The sequence below is a fragment of the Gallinula chloropus genome (genome assembly GCF_964237585.1).
Source record: "Gallinula chloropus genome assembly, chromosome: 1".
Classification (NCBI taxonomy): Eukaryota; Metazoa; Chordata; class Aves; order Gruiformes; family Rallidae; genus Gallinula; species Gallinula chloropus.
Window position 1 is genome coordinate 31,310,796 of NC_140085.1, and position 25,941 is coordinate 31,336,736.

Here is a 25,941-nt window from a genome sequence, read left to right on the forward strand (position 1 = left end):
CTGCCTTTAAATGTCCCAACAGTATTTTTTTCCCCTTTGAAAAAAATTTACAAGTCCTCTTCAGGTCCTCTGAAAGCTAGATACAGTCCACGTTCCGCAGGCCACCATCCATAGTCAAAGCACCAAATCTAAAATGAAAAAGCAGTGTGTTCTTAGGTGATTGAATAGATTCTAGAATCAATTTTAAATTCATTGGGATTTATTTATGGTTTTTTTCTTTCTCTTGCCACATGCAGAGACAAACATTCGTATGTAACTTTTGTGTGTGGAAGGAAGATCAAAGGAAGGATGCACTGTCTAAGCATGGGACTTGGGGTGGGGAATAAAACAAAACAAAACCAATTCAGCTTGAAGCTAAGCTCCTTTCTACCACCAACTCACCCTGAAGCTTTCAGGAGATCATTATTTTTATATATTTTATCATCATCATAGGAAAAAAAAAAGCAAAATCAGTCTGTATGTGGTAATGACAATACCCTTCTCAGGACTGTAAGAAAGATGTTGGCCTCTTTCTCTTCACTTTATTTAGGCAATCTGAAAACTCAAAAATCATCCACATTGGTATAATTCCACAGATAGTAAAAATGTCTAAAAGTGAGGAGTTAAAAGACTCCTCTGGATTGCCATGAAAGTATTGTGTTTAAGTTCAGAATTAATCTGTCTGTGCAACAGATATTTTTATTAGCTAAACATAAGTAACATGAAACAAAAATGCCACAATTGCTGTATCAGAATGATCTTACAGTAATGTTTCAAGGTTTTGAATACTGGGTTTTTTGGTTACACCTCAGAGCAACAGTCCAAAAACCATTTACAGTTAAAGAGGTCATAGAATCATCCCTTAGTTTAAATTCTGGATTTACAAAATGTACCAAATTAATCCTGTTCCTAGTATCATTCCAAAAGGGGAAAACAATTGCTTGCCTTTCCAAAATGTGATTGTTCTCAGCCAGCTCTTTAACAACCCCTTTCATTTCTTCCTTGAGTTTCTTCATGCTGTAGTTAACAAGAAGCAAAAGAAAGATTACACCTTTTATAGGGACAGTTGTCTGCTATGATCACTCACTACCACAGAGCTTTCAGCAACTTGTCATTACACACAAAATAAGGGACACATAACAGGTTGGTTATTTACTAAACATGATGGGTGACACATTAGGGTTGTCCCCTACTTCCCCCCGAATCTGTACCACCACTTTGGCAATATAAAGTTTTCTCTGCAATGTAAAAGTCATGGTTCTGGATACAGCAGCCACTAAGTCAGCTGGACAATTTTTTTTTTCAATTTAGGTGTCTAACAGGCATAGGACATTACATCAATCCAATTTAAATAAAATCTCACCCAAGAGTCATTTCCACGAGTGTGTTTGAGCTCGGATAGACTGTGTTCATGGAGTGCTTCATCCCACTGGAAGCTGCAAACATTTTCTGTGGCAGAGCATCTTGTAACTGCAGTAGACAAAAAGGAAATGGAAGTTTTGATTTAAGTTGCCATATGTGTCCTGATGCCCACCTTAAAAGCCCTTCTTTAAATCCTCCGCTGCTATGATGCCTTGTAAAATCATTACAGTAGTAAGGGAGCTGATAGTCTCCAAGTTGAGATCATCACAGCAAGTATTGCATTGACACAGCCTATAGTTCCCTGGTTTGTTCCATCTTCTTAACTGTCTTATACTTTAATAATAAACTCTCAAATTATTATTTATTTATTATGGTTATAAATATCCTAAGGCAATAGGATCCTAATCAGTAACTGACTTTGGTAGTGCTACTAAAATACAAACAATTAACAAGTAAAATGCTGCTCTCCACCAGTCCTCGGGGTGGTTCTCTTTCATTTATATTTCTTTTATTTAAAAAAAAAAAATCATTTTCCCAAATGAAAATGCTCTTATTAGATCAGTTTTGAGGCAATTCTGATATCTTGCAGAGTCACTGTCCAAATTTTAAGAAAACACTTGAGTGACCAGCATCATTAGTTTAGCATGTATCTTTAAGCATGTATCCCCTAATCTTGAATACAGGAGCAGTGTTTTAATGCTTTGTTAGAGTATTAAGATAACTCTGTAAGTGCTCAGATACCATTATGGTAACAGTTACACAGAACATTCATCAATGAACACACATCCATTTGCACATATTTTTTGGAGGGGAATTCTACAGCTAAAAAATTAGTAACAAATTCAACAACAAATAACCAAACCTCACCAAAAATCACCAAACCCATCAAAAAACACCCACCCAGCCCCAAAATCAAGTTATTATTCAAAAATACATGCCACTGACATCAGCAATGCAGCTAATATAGACCCTCTATATTCTTACAGCTGCATTAATGCAAGGCAAAACCACTGATATTACACAATGTCTTTTAAGCATGCAGACACTTTACATAATATTGAAGCATTCTACCTCATTTATATAATCCTGGTATTTGGACACCTCTTCTTCAATATCAAAACACTGGTTTGTGAGAGCCAGTAACTGCTTCCTGACATGAAGCATCTTCCTAAAAGAAAAAAGTTTTCTCTTTTGAGAGTTTCCTTTTATCAAAGTGGTGCAGTGAGCATTACCAAATATTAAAGAAAGAAATAGCTTGCCTTGTCCAGTCCTCAGCCTTGTCCAAAAATATATCATACTTGCTGACACATTCATCTTTGAATAGAGCTATGGCTTTTGTAGCATGCAAATACAGCTTCTGCCTGCACCACAGGAAAGAACAAACACTGTTATACTGCTTTGAAAACACCGTTCTTCTAATTTATTTTCTGAATCTTGGAGAAAAGGTATGTGGACTTAAAATCCCTTCAGCCAACTTTATTCAGGCTACTGTAATTGGCTTGGTTTTGGCTGAGATAATTTTCCTTCTAGTAGCAGGTGTAGTTCTGTGTGTTGGATTTGGGATGAGAATAATGCTGATATTGATGTTTAATTGTCACTAGGTATTTGTAGTGCCTACACCAAGTCAAAGACTTTTGAGCTTCCCACACCCTGCCATGTGCCCAAGAAGCTGGGAGAGCACAGCCGGGACAGCTGACCCAGACTGGCCAGAGGGATGTTCCTGACCACAGCACGTCATGGTCTGGATGTAACTGGGGCAGTGAGCTGGGATGCAGGATCCCTGCTCAGAAACAGGCTGGGCATCGGGTTGGTTGTTATTTTTTTTTAACTTCCACATGTGGTAAGCAAGTGCATTTGTGTATCACTTGTTTTATTACCATTATTATTGTCATTATTTTCTTCCTTGTTTATCCTATTAAATTATCTTTATCTTATCCCACTAGTTTGTTTTGATTTTTTTTCCATTCTCCTCCTCATCCCACTGAGCAAGTGGCAGCGTGGTGCTTAGCTGCCAGCTGGGGCAAAACCATGACAGTAGCGTATAAGAATTCAACACACTGCATGAACTAACAGTTTATGCTTCAATATTTCTTGGCAGGGAGAGAGAAAAAAGCCCCACATTTGCAGCATTTATTTGCATCTATTTGTATATGAACACAAGGTCAAATGTCTTCTCCAAGTAAGTATTTATTTGAGCAGCTATATTTAAAGAAAAGGATTCTAAATGCAAAGGACAGAAATTCTTATTATTTCTTATTTGCCTTCTGCAAACATTTTGAACTTCCAGCATGTATAAATAATCCTTCGTGCTGAGTAATATACATGCAAGAAAAACTGCACATTTTTGTGGTAGCTTAAATTTATGGCAAGAGCAAGTGGATACAGAGATAAGGACAGGAAAACAAAACAAATCCAATTCTGATTGGCCTTGCAGACAGTAATCCCAGTGTAACTGCCTTACTGGTGCAATGCATAGCATGGTAAGTGAAACTGAGGAATACACTACAGTCTAACACCTGCTTCTGGTACTTTATTAAGACTTTGTATGGTAGCTGTTGGTTAATTGAATGCTGGCTAGCGTGCAGCTGGAGTGTCATCAGGCATGCATACCTGTCATTCAGCCAGAAAAAACCTGAACTGAGTGCAGGTCCCTTGTCTATCTACTGATAAATATTATAAAGGCCAGCCTCTCCTGCTAATGGCATACAGTTCTTAACAAAAACCATTTCTCTCTGAGGTGAGTCAAGTACAATAAGATGTAGTTAGGATGTCAGAGATGCTGGAACAATCCCAAGGAGAAATTTGTGGTAGAACATATACCAGTATCCAAAACCATGAAGATGAAGCCTATTATTTGTTCACATATTAATGCAAGGACACTGTTTGAGTTGTAGAAAAAGCTCTAAAACTTCCTTAATCTGCTTGAGAGATGCAGTTTTCAAATGAGCTATGGAAAATGTCCCAACATTTGCCTGTTTTCCCACCATATCCTTAAGAACATATGACTGGAAATTACTGCTCACGTTAAATTCAGTCCCTTGCTGTTGCAGAGCAATGATGTGTCCCACTCTCAGTGTAATCAAGATCTTCCTTACAGGTTTCCTTCACCCACTGTCCTTTATTTGAAGGAAGCCAACCTCCCTCCACTTGGCAGTCAGCCCATTTAGCTTTCACTATGGGAAAATCAAGCGGTGTGGTTGCAAGACCACTGGTGCCTTCTGCATGTTGGCTTTCTATCTGTAACTGCCAGTGAAGCTTCACTAGTGGCAGCATTTGCACAGATTTTCACGTCACACAAGTGGGGTCTAAATTCACGTAGCACTCAGTAGAGTTTAGGGAACCACTCTACTGACCAGACACTAGGAGAGTAACTTTATTTACTTCAACATAAGCACCTAGCATTATCCAAGAAGCGCAAGGATACCCTGACGCTTCTCATGGTCCATCCAAGAGAGGTGTAGGTTTCCCATTTGTCTTGTGTCCCACCTCCCAGCCTCAGAGCATCTCACACACCTTAGGGCAACTCAAATAGCATTAGGCACCTGCATACAAGGCACTGACCTGATCCTGAGTCAAGTACAGCAGCAGGAGCAGAGCAGATGTTTTCTGCTGCTCAAGCATTAGGCTACACTGACTAGTAGTGTCAGTGGAGCCTAATGGGAGTCTAGACCCACAGGTTACACACAGACACTTAATGTGGCCACCTCTCATCAGTGATAATTTTAAATAGACATGGAGAACTGCATCAAAATTTATTTTGCTTGCTGTATTACCGGGCAGATTAAATAACTCCAGAATGTCCTTCAGCTAGCCTGTATTTTATTCACGTGTTAAAAATTATCTCCACCCTAGTTACAAAGTCTCTTTGCTCTTACTGAGGGCTCTTTCCTCCCTAAAACACAAGAAAAAATGTCTTTCTTCTAAGACACTTATGCCCAAATAACAAATGGTTATTTCACAGCTGAGTTTAGAATGTCTATCAGTGAAGGAACTCCACTGCCAGAAAGCACCTCATTATCATATGCTGGCATCCCTATGTAAGCAAGATACCAAAAGGAAACTTTTAAGAAAGCATTCCTAAAGAGGTTGTAATTGACAACAAAGATCAACAGAAGAGGTTATTGGCAAGAGCACCTGAAGGACCTGAAAGCAATCGTGGTATTTCCCAAAGGTAACTTCAAAACTTACTTGTCAAACTTGTGAATTTGTTCTTCATTATAAGGAAGCCCTAGGATCAGAGCAGATGACAGACATTACCAGTTTAATTCTGTTATAGTTATGTAAAACTCCACTAAATGTACCCATTTCCTATATGGTTTCCTCTTATTTTATTAGGTAAAAGTGGTCATTTACTTTTTTATTTTTCTCTTCAGTATTGCAACTCAAATTTATGAGATCAATAGTGGTGTTTCATTCATATGGGCTTTAAGGTGGTATCTCACTAAGACAAACCTACCGACATAATCTCTGTTGTTGACTAACTCCATTGCTACCACACATATCCTAGTGGAACAAGGACTGATCTGCTAAAAGCGAATCAAATAGGTTACTTACTTCGTTCTGCTTTATCTTTTTTGAACTGATAATAAATATCTGTGATGGAACTTAGCAGTGTCTGCAGCCTTTCCGGACTAGAATGATAAAAGGAAAAAATGAGATATTTTATATATATATAACACTTTAGTACCTACTAATGAGTTTTGTGAACTACAACTCAATCTAGAATTCAAAACATATTAAAACAATGAATACAGCTACTCACTTTCTGTCTTTCACATGCATGCCTTCCTGATTTGCCCAGGTGTCAGAGAGTAAGCCACCAGGAGAGAGTTTGGTTTTGATGTCTTGAAGACTAGTTTCTATTGTGCCCTGAGAGCTGGAAAGCTACATAAAAGCAAGAAAGTTCAAACTTACCACTAAGTAAAGTAAAAAATTGCTCAAAGCTGAAAACAGACTGAGCATATTAATACTATAGATCCATTTGTTTCTCTGACATTCATTAAAGAAATATGTCCAAATCAAATAAAACATGTTATTATTAAAGAAAGAATAATCTTTGATACTGGCATTTCAGTTAGTTAATACTTATTTTCTTTCAACAGTAAGTTTCTATGTTTCATATATTCCCTATTTACTTCTACACTTACTCTTTTGGTTTAAGAATTCATAAAATGACCACCCATGTAATGAATACCTTCCTTTCTCCACAGTTCATATAACCTTCAAAATAAAAATGCACGAATCACATTTTGGTTTGAGAATGGAGTATTGTATACCTGCTCCCAGCATACCAGTGTGTAAAGTTACTTTTAATTTCTTCCCTACTTGTCTGGAAACATGGTGCAAATTTCAAAGCAGAACACTCTGACACATGTTTGTGTATGGATCATGTTAGAAAGCCAATAAAGTAGTTTAAAGTCATTTAAGAAAAGGAAAGAAACTTGCAAGTAAAATATATTTTGTGCTTAATTTTTTTTTCCTGGATTATTTTAGAAAATGAGGGTGTGTTTTTAGGAACTTCTCATTATTTTCACTGGCCTAATAAAAGGATTTATTCTGTTTTCAGAAAGATATCCATATCTCAGTATGGGCACTTGGCAGTTTAGAAATGACTTTCAAAATTCAGAGTTGTTATTCACAGAAAAATCTGTGGGTTTGTGCATTTGGCTTTTTTCTTTAGAAACACCATTTTGAGAATGACAGAGGCCTTGTAAGATACTTACACGCAAGAGTTTTGTGTGTATCTCTGAAATTTCATCCACTTCTGATGCTTCCAAGTTCATCTGCATCAAATTTTCATATCTGACCACAACAGAAAGCACAGTTAAAGAAAATAAACAAACAGTGAATACACTCAAAATATTCCTTGAATTTGAAGTGTAACAATAATTACCTTTTCTTTTATATGAAATATGCTATCTGTCAAGCAGCAGCCATGAAACACTGAAATCTTAAGTGGCTATTAATAACAGCAACATTTTTGTTTGAACAATTAAAAAGAAGCTTGAAACTTTCATTCTTGACAACTTTATTCTCATTACTTGTACTCAAAAGGCAGTGGCAAAATATTTCTTCTCATCATCTGGACCAAATACAGAGTGAACAAGAACCAGTCTTGTGAACTAGTGCAAACTGGCTTGAAGAAGAGTTTGGAATACAGAGCCAATGATTTGTAACTAGGCTACACAGTTATCCTGTCATCTTGCTACTTATCAACTTCACTAGTTTCATTTTTGATTGTTTTGGGATTTTTTTTAAAGCAAGTACCTTAAAGTTCAGGTGTGTCAGTTTCTGTGTTTGACATGCACACAGCTACTCTGACAAACCCTTGTGTATCCATAATTACTATATACAAGCTGATCGATTCATCCATGCACAGCAGCTCCCTAAGACTATTCTTAAGTCTACTCTGCAAACCCCATGGCTTTGTGGGCAGCCTGGAAGCAAGTTTACAGAATCCAGTGACCAAGGTGGCATTTAGGGAACACTGGCAGTAGACTGAACAGGAAACAACTACTCATAGGAGAATCCTGTAAAGATCCAGGGTTTAAGGTCTGCATCAGAATAGCTAAGAAAAACACACCTGAAAGACCGAGCTAAAGCTAGCTTGTGAAAAGACTGAACAGAACACTGAAGGCACACTTAAAAAGTGAAAAGGAATATGACTGAGATTGGACATTGCGTGTTCAGAGATGAAACAAAGATCAGGATAGAGAAAAAAATGAAACTTGGAGGGAGAATTCAATGGTGCAATCCTACCTCCTACAGGCAGCAGTGGGGCAGAAGAGCCCAAGCACTGGAAAAACATTTACTTCCTTGGAAAGTGATTCAATGAAATGTAATCATGCTGAATAGATTGATAAAGGTGTAGCTTAAGAGACAATTAATATAACTTTAATGTAAGAATTTTCACGGTTTTAAGAACAGATTAGTTTAAGAGAAAGCTCTAACTGTGTAAGCAGCTTAATAGTAACAGCCTTTAAGATAAAGAAGTAAGAATTTTTGTGTTTTTAGCAATAGATTAGTTTTGGATTTTAGCAGAATTTGGCTGTAATCACATAAGCTGTTTCATGAGAGCGGCTACAAAACTTAACCACAGTAGTGTAACAGCCTCAAAACTAGAGGAAGTAGAAGATAGGAGAGTCATAAATAATGAGACTAACGTCCAATTAAAAGACAGAGTATATCTTGTTTTCAGCAAAAAACTAACTAGTTGGTGCAGGTGTTGGGAGCCCAGATAAGCATGGAGAGGAGATGTGGGGAGCGTGCACTGAGAGTGAGGAGAGCATTCAGCCTTCATCCCTGGGGAGCACCGAGGGATCCCCTGGGTGTCACTGAGCATGCTCCATCTGTGGGGAATTAATATAAATGACTTCTTAGAAATAATTTGTATAACTCTGCCTTTTCCTTTCTTTAATGGGCGCACACATTCAGAGGAGCGATCCCTTGTGTGCCCAGTGCTGCAATAGAGGATACCTGCTTAACAGTCACCAAGGCTAGTGAGTTTTGATTCCGGCTTTCTGAGGCATCAAAAGAAAGACAAGAGAAACAACTATCTTCTGAGGTCTTTGAAACTTGGAAGTATCCAGTGCTAAAAGATAACCATTCTTTAAGTGCTTTTTATTATAAATTTTGTCAGTTTTAAAGAAAGGACTCTAAAAAACTTTCTACTATATAGATCTAAGTGGGTCCATATGAGCAACATTCGCCTACCATTTGAAGTAACCAAAGCAGATAAAAATAACGTAACAGGCAGGCACTTGAAAAAACGACAGAAGCAGAATTTCCTGTGCAGTTGACTTTTGGCATCCTTATGTGCATGCACTGTGATCTAGTGATATCCTAGTGCTGCTTTGGTTTTGGGTTGGCGTGTGTTTGTTTTTCGCAGCTGCTCTATAGAATTCCTTCCATGCAGAAAATGCTACGGTCTTAAAGCTGTGAAAAGGGCAGTATTTGAAGTCATCCTTACCAAACACACATGAGCAAACTCAGGGACAAAAGCACTAAAGCACTAATGAAAGGAAAGCCACTTGATTCTTTGTCCAGGCTTTACTATAGCTTTTAAAGTCAACAACAGCAAATGAGCTGAGTCAGAGAAGAAAGGAGAGTCAGTTTTAAAGAAAGGACTCCAAAAAACTGCTATTCAATAGCAACTACTTATTCCCCCTATGTTAACAAGAAAAATGGAACACTCTAATTTGAGTAAAGCATATTACTAAATCTGCTTAAGTCACTGCCATCAGCACATCCATACCTATTCAAATTAAATTTTTATATGCAAAACCCTCGTAAATAAACATAAAATACTGCTGCCATTAAAGAGGATAATGAAAAATCAATGCATTCAGTGTAGTGCTTCTACTCACATCTTCTCAGCTTTCTCAATGTTTCTGCTGCAGAACTCCAGCCTGATAACAACTTCTGTCTTCTTATGAACCAGTTCGTTATAATCATCCTTGATTATTTCACTAAAAAAGTGAAGCATTAGTCTATAACAAAAAGTATTCAACTGCCATCTTACCAGCAATCAGTAATACAGTAATATATCCACAGTAATAACTGCTACTGCTGTCTCAAAACTGGGGGTTCGTTTACTTGGTGTGCAACATGCCCATATGCACACAGAGCAGAGGTATTTTATTGCATATTTGCACAGGTATGGTTGCCTGTCCCAGGACAGCAGCACACCAAAGCTCCAAATCGTTGGTTATTTATACACTTAATATTAACACATTCATGTTTCTACCACACATGCATTATTTATCATCATATGATCGCTAAGCATTTGCCTATGTAAATTAGTGCACATGCCTAGCAGTTCTTTTGAGTCAGGGGTGTAATTAGGATAGGTGGTCCACATGTCACTGGTCATGGACTCCCCCTGTTGGAATTACCTTGCCCCTAATTTCCTCCTTCTTTACAACCCTCAGCAACTCTTCAAGGTTTGTTGGTAAACTAACAGTCTATCAGTTACACTTCTATTTTTTGACAATCACATCTTAATTAGTACATTATGTGGCTAAACATTAATGAACACAGGCATAGGCCTATACAATGGACATCTTTAGCAGCAATAGTCTTGGTTTAAACTGCACGTTGCATTTGATTCTGCTGTAACACTGTAAGAACTACTTTCAATTAGAGATCCTCATATAAAACTATTTTGTGCAAGCTGCTCAATTGTACCTGCATGTTACCAGAGGCTAGACCTACATTTGCCACAAAGTAAAACCAGAAATACCTAAAACTTATTGTCAGAAGAAATTATTTTTATTTCTTTAATGACAGAAAGGGGGGAAAACATTAATCAAAAAGACTAGTGTATTCCAGAAGTAAAGAAAACTTCCCAGGGTACTGGGAGATCACAGAATTATGTATTAATAATCAAGGTGTATCTCAATTTAAAAAAAAAGTGCAAGAAAAGTCAATCTATTGCTTACATTAGCCATCGTATTCCTTTTCGCATCAGCTCCTGGTAAAGCAGCAAGGAGCTGGCAACTCTGCAGGCATAGCATACAATACCTGTTACAGCCTGGTGGAAGAAACAAACAACGTTAGTACTAATCTGTCATTGACGTTGAAAGGGACACAGATTAATAGAAGAAAGGGCAACGTGAAGGTGGTGGTTTAAAATGCCTAACTGCCCGCACTTCAGTCAGGAAATAATCACACACTCATTACAGAGGCAGACCTACACACAGGAGTGAGTTTTTCCAGTTATGCTGAAATATGTGTTAGGGATGAAAGTCAGTCTCTTATACACAAATATGACACCACTTACTCTCAGGTTTTACTTTAATTTCTGGCAAGTCACAAGTGTGTTTCTTCAGGGGTTTAGGAATTAAACACATACATTGAAAGAAACTTGTAAAAAATTACACATTTTAAAATGTTTGGGCGAGGGACTCTCCTCATTCACCCCATTCCATTTACAAGTTTGTTGTAGTATTTAGAACCATGAACAAAGTTTCAGAAATTATAATTTACAAAATTTTACCAAATTAGTATCAATTAATTATTATATGTTTATTAATGCTAAAAGCTTCTGGCATTCAGAGAGACATATGCTTTCAGGACTACCATGTCTGAATACAAGGCTCCTCAGTAGCCAGTATTTTGCAGGCTTAGTATGAATGGTGGTCACAAAGTCAAAGCATGACAATGCACATGTTCAGTGGGTTTTAGTACAGACCAAAGATTATCGTTAGAAAAGGCCAAAGTATTATCCTCTTCTTGTCTCCCACAGATTCTGAAAACTTGCAGGAGAGGCAACAGAAATTCCACTCTCCTTCAGAGTCTTAAGAGACTCCTTATTACTGAGAGAAAGATGGAAGTTCATTTTCTTACGTTAAATTTTGCCCCATCACAGGGGATGGTATGAATCTTCTAGCTAACTTCAGGACTCCACAGTGGCAGGCTGCTTTCCCTGCCATCACTGAATTATGCAGTAACAAAGCACCTGGACTTTAGAAAGCTGGTTTTTGGATTTGTCTCTTTAAAAAGAAAATATACAAACATATTTCATATAATATTTAAGGCCTTAGAATACTTTTGGAGTCCTTGTTAACAAATCCCTTTCTGTCTGTCAGAATCCACATTAGCACATTAAAAAATAGTTGGATTAACATTATTAATCTGAAAATCAAGTAAATTTAATTTCGGCACCATTATCTGAGACAGGTCTAAAAATTAAAATCATAATTACTCACCTTAGCCATACTGGCATCCCCATCCAAATCATAACGTTGATGTACTTTAGGAAGCAAAACTGAAACATAAAACAAACCAGTATTTTCTCATTTTTCGTAAGAGATTTCAAAAGTTCAGACTGTTTCCCCTCCCCATGCTGTACACTCTTACCTCATGTATCTACAGGGATTTTGATCTATTCTATTATGGCCAAGTCTTTTAATACTGTGTGGGTCTCATGCACACCTTCAAAACTAGCATCTGTCTCAAATACCTTAAATAAGTTAACAACAGCAAACTGTCCATCACTTCCTTTTTCAGTCACTTTTGAACATGCTGCACAGCACAGATTTCATACAGGTCTCCACTAGTGACCTCTCTCCACTGAGAAAGCCAACCAAAGCTGTTCTTTGTGCCTATGTTTGCCTGCACAGGAGACCATTCCCTTTTATATCATGGTTGCTTAGTTTCACTGAGACTCTTAAAGGCAGAACTTGACTAAATAAGTCTTTTAAAACCTAAGATAGCCTCAATCTGCTGAATCTCTGTAATTCTCATGCTCACTGACTCCTTCAGAAAGCTCTGACACAACATAAAGGCCGTGTTGATCCTTCCACAAACAGCTCACCTACCCACACTCTTCAGCACCTCAGTGTGAGTGCCAGCTGGCCCAAGCAGTCAGCCTGCAGCACGCACTAAGAAAAGCAATGCTCGTCTCTCAACTGGAAGCACATCCTCTAGCTCATCTCTTATAAAAAAGGGCACTGGCACAGGGCCCTCTATAAGCCTCTCAGTGGCAAATGGAAATGCAAGAAAAAAGTCTTTTTTTTCTGTTATGGCATTGCCTTATCTTCAAGGCAGGTGATTCTGCACCTATATTCTGCCCTCGCCAGCCCCCACCTCGAGTACTGTGTCCAGTTCTGGAGTCCCCAGCACAAGAAGGACATGGAACTGTTGGAACAGGTCCAGAGGAGGGCCACAAAATGATTAGAGGGCTGGAGCACCTCTCCTAGGAAGACAGGCTGACAGACTTGGGCTTGTTCAGCCTGGAGAAGGCTCCAGGGAGATCTTATAGCAGCCTTCCGCTATCTGAAGGGGCCTACAAGAAAGCTGGGGAGGGACTTTATAGAAGGGTATGTAGTGACAGGATGAGGGGGAATGGTTTTAAATTGGAAGGGGATAGAGTTAGATTGGATATTAGGAAAAAATTCTTCACTTTGAGGCTGACGAGGCACTGGCACAGGTTGCCCAGGAAGGTGGTGGTTCAAGGGTGTTCAAGGCCTGGCTGGATGGGGCCTTGAGCAGCCTGGTCTAGTGAGAGGTGTCCCTGCCCATGGCTTGGGGCTTGGAACTTGATGATCTTTAAGGTTCCTTCTAAACCTGACCATTCAATGATTCTATGATCTTCTGTTAACTGAAATGCTAACCACATACATGACAAATAGGAAGGGGGAAAAAAAAAAGACAAAACTGGAATTTCCACTTACTGAGTAATGGAACAAAAGAACCAGCCTTGAATTCATTCCATAATGTTCCTTTCTACTTGTTAAAAGTGTCATGCTTCAAAAAAATTCAGAACTCCATATGTACCACTACATCTTAACACACAACTGCTCAGGTTCACAGCACTAGGAACATTACAGGCAGCTACTGTTTCTGTGAAAATATGCTTTTTAAAAAACAAACAGACAAACAAACAGAGACAGACAGACCTGGACTGCACACACAGTACTTTAGGTTCTGAGGGGAACTTGGTTTCAAACACTGTCTCTTTGACATAACAAACATAAAATGATAAATAAATAACCCAAACTGTTTACAAAGGATATCTGTAAGAGAGGGGAAATTACTTTCATGTACCTTCTTCATAGATTAATCCAAAAATGTTGACAGCCTCTCTGCTGAATATAAAGATAGGATTCTCTTCAGTAGTTCTGGGGAAGTGCTGTGCCAATCTGCCAGGCTCTAGTATTAAACGCCGACCTTCATATATCAGCTCTTGATTCTGAGATGCTATTTTTGTCTGCTTGTAGACCAAGTCATGAAATATAGCAGCTCTATAATACAAACAACACAGTAGTACTTAAGACTCATGACAACAATTCAACAATTCAGATTTTTCTATTACTTAAATAAAAATGCCTTTTACTGCTTATTAATTAAAAACTGAATTTATACATAAAGCATTTGACTTCCAAGCAGAACAAAAACCAGCACACTGCCCAAGGCTCCAGGTTGCTCTGTTACAAAAATAAATGCTATTTCCTGAAAAATATCACACTTCCCTTTCTACCTCTGATTTTCCACCAAAGCACAACTGTGTAAACAAACTTGCTGTGGCCTGAAGCTGAGGGTCAGTAAAAACAGGCAACACTGAGGAGAGGAAGGATGCATACTTTAGTGTGCTCAGGAACGCCCATTTCTTCAAAGGAGATGCCTGGTCTCTCCAAAAGAAAAGTCTGGTATTTTACATATCAAAAAACACTCAAATTCAGCCAGTAAGTTATCAGTCAGATTATCTCCAAGTTATAAGGAAGACCAAAGACACTCTGGTATTGTATTTCCAGCAATCATTGGATATAAGGCATAAGAATTTATAATAAGCCTCCACACTAACCCCATCCTCCTCCCCCCCCCCCAAAAAAAAAAAAAGAGGGGGGGGGAAATCAACAAACAAAACTTCAAAGAAAAAACAACTTAAGCATACTACCTGGAAGGTAGTGACAGGTTTGAAAGGTGGGCCTGGGTGAACCTAATGAGGTTCAATGCTGCAAAATGTAAGGTTTGGCACTTGGGCCAGAGGAATCCCAGACACAGATACAGACTGGGAGAAGAGCTCCTTGAGAGTAGCCCTGCTGAGAAGGACCTAGGGGTTCTGGTGGATGAGAAACTTAACATGAGCCAGCAGTGTCTTCTTGCAGCTCGGGAGGCCAATCGTATCCTGGGCTTCATCAGAAGAGGGGTGGCCAGCAGGGACAGGGAGGGGATTGTCCCTCTCTACTCTGCCCTCGTGAGGCCCCATCTGGAGTACTGTGTCCAGGACTGGGGCCCCCAATACAAGAAAGATGTGGAACTGTTGGAGAGGGTTCAGAGGAGCCACAAAGATGATTAGAGGGCTGGAGCACCTCCCCTATGAAGAAAGGCTGAGGGAGCTGGGCTTGTTCAGCCTGGAGAAGAGAAGGCTGCAGGGGAAACTCATTGCAGCCTTCCAGTACCTGAAGGGGGAGTATAAACAGGAGGGGAATCAATTTTTTAAAAGGGTAGACAATGGCAGGACAAGGGGGAATGGATTAAAGCTAAAGGAGGGAAGGTTTAGATTAGATATTGGGTGGATTTTTTTACAGAGAGAGTGGTAAAGTGCTGGAACAGGCTGCCCAGAGAAGCGGTAGACGTCCCGTCCCCGGAGGGATTCAAGGCCAGGTTGGATGGGGTCCTGGGCAACCTTGTCTAGATATTCCTGGAGGTTGGTGGCCCTGCTTGTGGCAGGGGGTTGGAACTCTATGATCCTTGGTGTCTCTTCCAACCCATGCTATTCTATGAAGGACCAATATGCCTCCTGTGCAACAGTAATACCCTGCTACTTCTTAATGCTACAGCTAGTATTCAAATAATCATAAAAATAAATAATGGCAAATCATCAAAAATAAAGGACAAATAACAATTTGAGCTACAAGCAAGATTTCTCTGTGAAAAAATAGTACTTGGCTTTTTCAAATTGCAAATGACACAAGAATTGGAAGAGGCTAGCACTGTATTTATACAGTTAATGAAATAACTGTGTCTGTTCTCATATTAAGAGAACAAGATGTGCCTTGTTTTAGCTGTCATAAGGCAGAGAAAAGGCACTTATTTTTGGATTGAACTGTGAACCAATCTTTACAGCTTTTAACATCAGCCCTTGATAACCATAAAGTGAACTCCATATAACTCTGGATCCTAAATCATACCAATTACAACTTCAGAACCCCTGTGAGATTCTTATGTCAGACAGATGATGCACACATTTTGTATTCTCGAGGACAAGGTAAGAAAGGCAAGAGTTGAACACTGTCTCTGGGAAACTACTTTGTAAATAAGTAACATAAACAAATGCAGGATGAGTTGGGATCCATTAAGAACACAGGTGCTTTGTACCATGTCAAAGAGAAAGTCTGTGTTCTGCCACTGATTAAGACCAAGTTTAAGATCAGTTGGTTTGACTTTCAATTATGTTATTGGAAATATTTTACGATCAACCTGATTCCATGTACTCTGAATACACAGAAGAATGACAAGCTTTCACTTTCTCACACAGCCTACCAAGGAAAGGCTACTGAATGTGTAACAGTGGGGAACGCCTGTGGTAGTAAGGTTTGCCTGAATAAGAGCAGAGAAAGGAAAACAGAGAGAGCACACACTTACGTATTGTAGCTGTGAATGTAAACTTTGTGCAAGGTCATCTGCTGTAGCGAAAAGACATGAATTATCATTCGGTGCAGTATGTCACTCGTCTCTGCAAAGAACTGGTCAAATCCCCAGCATTTCTCTTGGTCTACTTCAAGAATATTCGCAAGGACAGGTGTGAGCAGTACTTGCAGACCTCTACAGGATACCAGAAGGAGACAAGACAACTTAGATATACCCACCTTGTAACCGATTGCAATGCTTCATTGGATTTGGTTCATGAATGCAAATCTATTATCCCTTGAAAAATATCCAGAGGTTTTCCTCTACTGACCAACAAAATGCTTAATAATAACATTATGGTTTTATTTAATACACATGCTTTCTCTCTTTCCTTTTCAGGCTCAACTATCAAATATTTTTTCCTTTGTATTTGACAAATTTCACGGGCATTGGAAAAATGGCATGCAATTAAAGAAGCCTACATTTTAGAGCTAAAGTCACTGCTGGACAGCAGCATTTTACCCAGCTTGCCCCACATACTTACCACAGCGGTGAAGGAAGCTACTACTATTTATGGTTTGCTGGCTGAGCTGCTTGTGTGAGCACACCATGCTGCTTTCAGTCAAAATCAGCTGGGTTTGCAAAGACTCATTATTTAAATCATCAACACTAACAGAATTCATCCTGATTGAGATGGGACTAAATAAGCATTCCACACATCCAGCTCAACTGCTGCAAAGAGAAACGTGCAACTCTTGCCTCACAGTCATTATTCTAGGAGAAAGGCCAGCTTGAATTTCTTGTACTTCTACTTCGAGAACTTGAATTGCAAGAGAATTTATGCATCCTACCACTGTGTTACCACAAACGACTTCTTCAAAGCTTTAGCAATGTGTACACATCAAACATGAATCCAGCAGGAAAACTGGTCACGTTTTGAAGCAGGCTCCAGCGACTTACAAGCACAGTGACAGCAGCATCAGAGGTCACTGGATGCTGTGCTCCCTTTAGTACTAACTTTGTAACAGTAAACACTGTTTAAATGCTACTTGAAAATATTACTGTAAACTGATGTTTAATGTAAAAATCTTCTTGCCTTATTATTTAAAGCACTTCAATTACATGGAATAAGCAGAGGAAACAACTGAACAGTATCACAAAAACAATTATATAAATTGCAAGTTCTGCCCACTATAAACTAATGAATTGATATAAACCAGACTTGCATTCTACACTCCTTATGGATCTATGTATTTGGCTTTCAGAAAAAATTGTTTCTAGAGTATGTTCACAGAACAATTTCTTTCTCCCTTTACCATGAAAGAGTAATAATTTTAAGATACTGAATAAGTCTTAGGAATATAAAAAGGTAAACGGGTTATGGAAGATCTTTTTAAAATCATATTGAGATCAGATCTTCCATGGGTCTTCCAACTGAGCATTATATAACCTATGAAGAAAAAATATGATTAAAAAAATATAAAAGATACTATGAGAATATATTAAGTGTGCTGATGTGAATTGTTTTCTGTCAAAAACGCAAGTCTGAACTGTGCTTTCTTGTAATTTCCTTCCTAATGCCTAATCTTCATCCTGTCTGAAGTCACATCCTTGCAAGAAAGGGGGGCTTGTCAATTCAGTATTTATTAAATCTTCCTACTCTTCCCTGGCAGTGGAGAAAATGCAGAAAAAATATTTCTTCTACTCATACCACTTCAGATTCTCAGGTGCTCACTTGTAAATTAGCAGTCCTAAAATTATTTGGACAGATGGGAATTAAAAACCCTTGATAAAGTAATAGTAGGCTGCATGGATCTAATGAAGACTTCAAAGAAAACAACTGCAACAGTCAGATCTCTGTTCCAAAGACCTGATCCTGAAAGACTAAGTGAAAAAGCCCAATTAAGCAACATCAAAACACCTTGTGAGAAGTTGAAACTTACTTTGAAAGACTGCAAGAAACAGGCATCTCCCCACTCCATTCAATTGGTCCGTTTTCTACTTTCTGTATTCCAGAAATAGCACCAGAAGGCTTTCCAGTGATTATTTTATACCTGGGATATTTTATAAAAAATAAGAGAGACTTTAACTACTACCTCTTGTGTGTATGCAGGTCTAGTAACTGATCCTCAAAGGGGTATCGATAATACAATTCTAAACCACGGGTTGGTGTAAATTTGTAGGTGGTGCAGCAATTAGGAACTTTCATTTACAAGCTGACAGAAAGTAGTGCTAAAATAGTAACAACGAAGAAGGAAACACTTCAAGCCATGTTGGAAGAGCAACTTTGTCTACCTCAGATTTGGGAAAAATTTAGGAGATATTTCAGGCATCACTAAAGGGAGCTGGAGTTTCTTCACAAGTGTTAATTGATCAAAGTCAGATTTCCAAGGCAGTTCAATGTAGGCACTTATATGACCAACTTCCAGCGTGTTCCATGGCAAGACATGACGACATTTAGTCACCACAAATTTGGGAAGTGGGCTTTGAGAAATTATTTTATCTTTGATACATCTAGCAATTTGGATACAATTTGTCATTGCCTAATTTTGTACTGAATTACTTACTAGCACAGCTAGTATTTCTCAAAATTCTCCTGAAATTAATCAGGAGCAATACACTTTTATTGCAACAGAAAATCTCAGTTGTAGGATGAGGTACATATAAAACATGTTCCTTGCTTATCTTGCAGGCGGAAAGAACAAGAATGTTTGTGAGATAATCACAGGATGGACTAAGAAAATTGGAGTCAGCTTTGCAAGGATTTCCAGAACAGAGATATTACTGGCCCATTAGACTTCCCAAGTAACCCCTTTATTTCTTAAATGCAACACACAGAACAACAACAAAGTAGAACTACACTAAGATGACGCAGGAATCAATTCCAACTGGCACATCAGAGAAACTTCTGTTTCCCATTCAGGAGCAGCCCCTCTTATATTCAGTCACAGTCCACAACTCTGCTACTCAAAAAATGTCAGTCTCATGGGCAATGCATGCATTCTAAGACTGCCTGGAAAGATGACCATTTAAAGGACAACAAAAATTTGCAACACTGAAATCCCATTTCAGAATACCATAATTTTGCCTGAACATCCCATTTATATACATCACACTGTAACAAACAGCCTAGTGCCATGGCAAAGCAAAGATATGTGGAAAACATGAGTATCTGGGGGGAGCGCTGATGCTTAATTCAGATGTTAAGGTGCCACTCAGTAAAATCCTTGCTGAAGTAGAATGTTCATACTGGTTTTGGCTGGGATAAGAGCTAATTTCATTCAAAGCAATTCGTATGGTGCTGTGTTCTGGATCTGTGACCAAAAATGTGTGGATAACCCTGGGATGTTTTAGCCATTGCAGACACAATATCAAGGCCTTTTATACTTCTCACACTGCCCTGCCAGTGAGGAGGCTGGGGCAGGCAAGAAACTGGAAGGGAACGCATCCAGCACAGCTGTAGATATTCCATACCATATGGCATCATGCTCCGCAACACAGGCTGAGGGGCGGAAGTTTGCCAGGGTGGCAGCTGCTCAGAGACTGACTAGGTTGGTGGTGAGCAACTGGGGGTTTTTTTGCATCACTTGTTTTTCTTGGTTTTGTTTTCCTTTGTGTTTAGGGGTGGGGGATTTTTGTTGGCTGTTTTTTGGGTATTTTTTACTTATTAAACCATCTTTACCTCAACCAACAAGTTTTCACACTCTTACCCTTCCAAATATCTTTCCCACCCCACTGCAAGGGAGTAAGTGAACAGCTCTGTGGTGTTTACCTGCCTACTAGGGTTAAACCACAACAAAGCTAAAGAGCATTTTTCCTTAAATATTTTCACCATTTTAATGTTTACTATATGTGTGTAGGATTTCTTGGTAAAAAAAGCATTCCTGACAAACACATAAATAGTAATTCACAACAGATAAAATTCTCCTTCTAAATTACCTACATTACTTCCTTGTTTCTACGAGGTCCTTCAAAAGGTCGGAAAGGCAAACTCCCTGTTGCAGCATGGTAAAAGGTCACCCCTATGCTCCACAGATCAACTGTGGCTCCATACTTTTTCTGATGCTCTTTCCTCAAAACTGCTCGCTCATACATATCAGGATGCTAAAGAGAAAAAAAAAAAGTTAGAATTGCTTTACAAACAATATAAAGAAAAAATCTTTCACAGAAAGATAATTTATCATTCTAAATTTTCAGCTCTTTAATCAAAAAGCAAAGTTAGCTTGTGTTCACAGAATTTGCTTTAGTTACTCTGACATTCATAAAAGTGTTCCTAGGTATGATAGCCACTTTTATTGAAGGTTTGCAAAAAAAATTTAAAAATTTAGCTAGATTGACTTCTAGAATAAAACACCACTAAAGAAGAGAAGAAAACCAGTATTTCTCCAGATGATTTTGAAACAGAAACCAAACTGGAAAAAGTTCCATAAAGAATAATATCACTTATGACACTACATGTGGAAAAACAAAACAGGAAGAAAATGATGCTTGTACTGATGCTTCTCTGCCCGCCTCTCTCTGGTTAACAAAGATGTCAACTGAATCTCATATACAGTTTATATACAAACTGAAAAGTATCTTGAGACATAAGCACAAAGACATTAATAACTAAAATACTATTGTTCTTCCTTTCACACAAAACAGTACAAGTTACACCTGGAAATTATTTATAGACTACTGTGCTCAGATCTGCAGTAGAACTAGCATGACCCAAGGTGAAAAAGGTGAAAAGTTATAAAAACAATTACAATACAAAAGCTTAAATGCTACCTCCCAACAGCCTGACCTTCACCTATTCAACTCGCATCACGAAGGGCCCCTGGCTTCAAACACTTCTTCAAGAGAAAGTGAAATCATACGGGCTTACCAAATACTCTTCCGTGCCATAGAGAGAAACAAATTGTTCATCATCTTCAAGTTCCCTTGCAGCACCAAAGTCTGTAAGTTTGTAAACAGACTGACCATCTTCGCCTATAACCCGCATGATATTGCCAGGCTTGATGTCACGGTGCACTATGCCATTCTCTCTGAGATGATTCATCCCAGCCACTTCAACAGAAACAAAAAACAAACATCAAGAACTCATGTTACACATCTTAACAGGGATTGCACAAGGGCTGAACGGTAACTTGGGCTGGGAAGACACACTCATTTACTTTTTTCTTGGGAAATGGGAACAAGAAGGGACATTCAACAAAAAGACCAGGACCAGAGGATATTCTGAGCATTTTCACACTTTCAAACAGCTAAAGTATTTCTTGTTCTCATGCAACATCTTTCTTATAAAATAACAGAGGAAAATTTTGTAACAGGCAGACACAGGTAAACCTCATTATTTTTTTAATTTACTCTTCTGAATTTAATTCTCACTAGTAACCTTGTAATGCACCAAAAAGAATTACAGCAGTGCTTAAACGGAAATGGCTTCTTAACGCACAAACAAAAGATGTGACTCCATATGACCATAATAATTTCTTCAATCAGTTAACAGTCATTCGAATTCCTTGTCTCTTGTTGTTTCAAGATATCGCAAGTATGAGTTCATTTCAATCAACAAATCAGACCAAAGAGCAAAGTCTACATACCCACATCTCTCAAAACAATTAAGAACTCGGATTCTGGCAAACCAAAGGCATTAGACGGCTCCTCTAAGACTGTATATAAACTCCCACATGGACAAAATTCCATCACTAGTACTTTGTGTCTCGTCGTTGTCTGGAAAAAAAAAATTGTAAGTCCATGACTATTGTGAAAACCATGTCAGAAACTGCATATAACCACAGCCTAAACACTAGAAGCAAGCATATTCTTACAATGATAACAATGGAAGAGAAAGTAAAAACAGTGGTGGTTGGGTCAGATTCTTTAAACATGTAATTTTATCCTCTATAGTTAAGGATAAAGCAAAATAACGGTTACTGTGGTTACTACTATGCATCTCAGGTCACAATTACAAGAATTCATTACCTCTTCTTCAATGGCAAACAATTTGACAATGTTCTTATGGTTTAGTTTCTTCAATACTTCAAACTCTCGCATCTGAACATCCACAGGACGGAGGAAACTTATACTGTTAAATACTTTGGCAGCATATAAATCCCCAGTTTTCTGTTTAAAAGAAGCAGACAAATTACTAAGATTGTAAATGTACACATACCCATTATTCAAGTCCTCTGAGACCTTCTGTTGTGCATATAAGCATACCCAAATTAGAAACAGATCAAAACAGCATTTTGTGTTAATGTGGACATTAAGATTCTACTAAAAAAAGAGAAATATGTACAAATTGGTTTAGTTTAATATAGACTATCTATAAACAGACTCGCAGAATGGAAATCTAACATCAGCCCACAAAATATTAGTGCTTTCAAAAAAAGAACAGTCAGCATAAGAAAGGCTACAGGTTTAAGAATAACCTATAAACTTAGCTGAAAAATAATTTTTCAGCAAGAGGTAAGCCACTTGCACCAGTGCATAGGAGACATGCATGTGTTGAGAATCTTGGCACAGCTGTGAATCTTTGCTTGCTTAAGAGACAACATTCAGAAGCCAAACGTTGCTCTCTGTCTTTACTGTTCTGTTTGTATTGATACAGCAGGATTTTGCTTTTCCAAAGGCAGCGTTGAGCACTACATACCACTCACCTAAAATCTTGGAAGCATTTCAAACCCACATCAAAAGCAACAGGAGCACAGTCATGAGCTTAATAAGAGACTTAAATTCTCAATTGGGACTAAGTACCAGCATCCTCAGGCATCCACAGCACCAGCTGAGAGTGCAACTCCTGTCCCTTTTAGGGCAAAGTACCTCCCTGCACTCACTCTAAGAATAAGCTTATTCTAGTGGTCTTGTGTGCAACAGACTCCTCCTAAGGACAATCATAGAATCATAGAATTGTAGGGGTTGGAAGGGACCTCAAGAGATTATCGGGTCCAACCCCCCTGCCAAAGCAGGTTCCCTAGGACATATCACTCAGATAGGCGTCCAGACGGGTCTTGAATCTCTCCAGAGCAGGAGACTCCACCACCTCCCTGGGCAGCCTGTCCCAGGGCTCTGTCACCCTCACTGTGAAAAAGTTCTTCCGCATGTTGGTGCGGAACTTCCTGTGCTCCAACTTGCAGCCATTGCCCCTTGTCCTGTCCCCACAGACCACTGAAAAGGGGCTGGCTGATTCCCCCTGCATCCCCTGCTTCAGATAATTATAAACTTTAATTAGGTCCCCCCTTAGTCTTCTCTTCTCAAGGCTGAAGAGTCCCAGCTTACTCAGCCTATCCTCATAGGGGAGATGTTCCAGGCCCCTAATCATCTTTGTGGCCCTTCTTTGGACTCTCTCCAGGAGATCCCTGTCCTTTTTAAACCAAGAAGCCCAGAACTGGACCCAATACTCCAGGTGGAGCCTGACCAGGGCAGAGTAGAGGGGGAGGATCACCTCCTTTGACCTGCTGGCTATACTCCTCCGGATGCACCCCAGGATCCCATTGGCTCTCTTAGCCACCAGGGCACACTGCTGGCTCATGGCCAACCTGTCATCTACCAGGACCCCCAGGTCCTTCTCCACTGAGCTCTTCTCCAGCAGGTCATCCTCCAGCCTGTACTGATACAAATGGTTGTTCCTTCCCAGCTGCAAGACTCTACACTTGCTTTTGTTGAATCTCATCTGGTTTCCCTCTGCCCAGCTCTCCAGTCTGTCCAGGTCTCTCTGGATGGCAGCGCAGTGTTCCTGCGTGTCAGCCACTCCTCCCAGCTTTGCATCATCGGTGTACTTGCTGAGGGTGGATGCTATTCCCTCATCAAGGTCGTCAATGAAGATATTAAACAGGTCTGGACCCAACACCGAGCCCTGGGGAACACCGCTAGACTTCCTGCACTCAGACTGGGCGTGTTGTACAGCACACAACTTACATGCACTACCCAGGTTAAAGTTCTCTCCCACTGACAATAAGCTGCAGGTGATGTGCTCAGATCAGTGAGGGTGTTGAGGGATGCAACCATGAAACCGTAAACTTTATAGAGGAATCACTCTGTGTTGAAATGCACTCATGCAAAAAAAGCACATTAACTGCTAAATTAATGCTTAGTGTTGCTTCACAGATAAATGTGGAACGCAGAAAACAGCATGGCTTATATGTAACTTCATACTGATGTCACACAGACCATCATTAAATCGAGTCATTGACCATCACCCTCTGGATATGACCATCCAGCCAATTCCTTATCCACTTAACAGTCCGCCCATCAAATCCATATCTCTCCAACTTAAAGGATGTTGTGGGGGACTGTGTCAAAGGCCTTGCAGAAAAAGCATAAAATATAATATTAAAAAAAAAAATCCTCATATAATATATAATACAAAAAACCAAATCTTCTGAAATAACTGTATAGAACTCTAATTCAATGCATAAATATTAAAAATTTAAAACAAAGCATGAATAGTTACAAAGATATATTTGCTCTAAGCCTAAATCTTGATTTTTTTTTTATTTCATGACATTACTCACATAAGAAAAAATTTCAGTTTTACATGTTACTCAGATCAGTAATTCCTCACAAACCTTATGTCGTCCCCGGAACACATTTGCAGTGGCTCCCTGTCCCAGAATGTCAGACATCTGCCAGAGGTAATTTGAAGTGCTCTGCATCTTTGCTCTTCGATTAGACAGTTTTCTTTTTCACCTTAAAAACAAAAGGTTAAGTATATTGAATTATAAATTAGTAAAATACATCAGAGGGGGTTATATTAATCTGAAGGAAAAAACGCCCAACCCTATCTCCAAAGACATACAGAATTAATTAAGAACAACCAAGTAAAGGAGGAGAGGGGAAACAAAGAAACAAAACCAAGCTCAACAATGAAAACTAATGCCATAGACCCAACACCTCTCTGCATCTTTACTCTTCAAACTTTGTTTGAAAAATCAACAAGAAAAGGGAAAGCTTTATAGTCCCTTTCCTGTTGTACACAAGTGGTTTAATAATGTAGCAAGAAAAACTATAGGAAAGAATCAAGCACATGTGCAGAAGGTATTTTGAAAGTAAGACCTGTCAAAGAATTCCATCATTTGGTATATATGCCAAAGAACAGACAGTAGATATGATGGCAAGTAGGTACATATACAGATCTTTTCAGATGACTCCGGAAGTTGCACTTCATAACAGCTATAAAGGAACTGGACTAACCACTTACAAAAAGCTGTTTTTACATAAGCTAAGGGAAGAGTCACAAATAACACAAGTATTTTCAGCTATTTCCTATAACCACCAATTACTATTGGAAGAAATTGAAGGGCATAGCTCTTATTTATCAAAGTTGAGGTTTGATACATCTCATTATTTCTAAAGAGAGAGCCTGGTTTCCTCACCCTTTCTGAAATGTCAACTGGCAGATACTCAGGTCTTCACAGATCCAAAAGAGGAAAAAAGGTTTCATTACATTAAAACAATTTTAAAACCCATTAGAACTGACAGATTTCCCCCCTAGCGAAAACAGCAGCAGCTGCAGGTGAAGACCTTTACATTTTTGGTTTA

The 25,941-nt window shown here is 38.9% G+C and overlaps 1 protein-coding gene across 2 annotated transcripts; it reads right to left on the minus strand.

Moving 5' to 3' along the window:
* TBK1 (TANK binding kinase 1) lies at positions 1–25,055 on the minus strand (the record flags this gene model as incomplete). Of its 2 annotated transcripts, none has more annotated exons than XM_084275208.1 (20): positions 1–128; positions 925–996; positions 1,343–1,449; positions 2,413–2,509; positions 2,601–2,702; positions 5,530–5,569; positions 5,896–5,972; positions 6,104–6,225; positions 7,065–7,143; positions 9,708–9,809; positions 10,782–10,873; positions 12,051–12,109; positions 13,891–14,087; positions 16,432–16,611; positions 18,360–18,470; positions 20,360–20,520; positions 21,284–21,465; positions 22,002–22,131; positions 22,384–22,524; positions 24,969–25,055. In XM_084275208.1, 20 exons carry the CDS (start codon positions 25,053–25,055, stop codon positions 77–79), a joined length of 2,190 nt encoding a protein of 729 aa, XP_084131334.1. In that variant the 3' UTR covers positions 1–76. The 2 variants fall into 2 exon arrangements, with proteins under 2 accessions (XP_084131334.1, XP_084131333.1); XM_084275207.1 differs by having other exon boundaries at positions 2,574–2,702.
* Between the last annotated feature and the right edge of the window lie 886 nt (positions 25,056–25,941).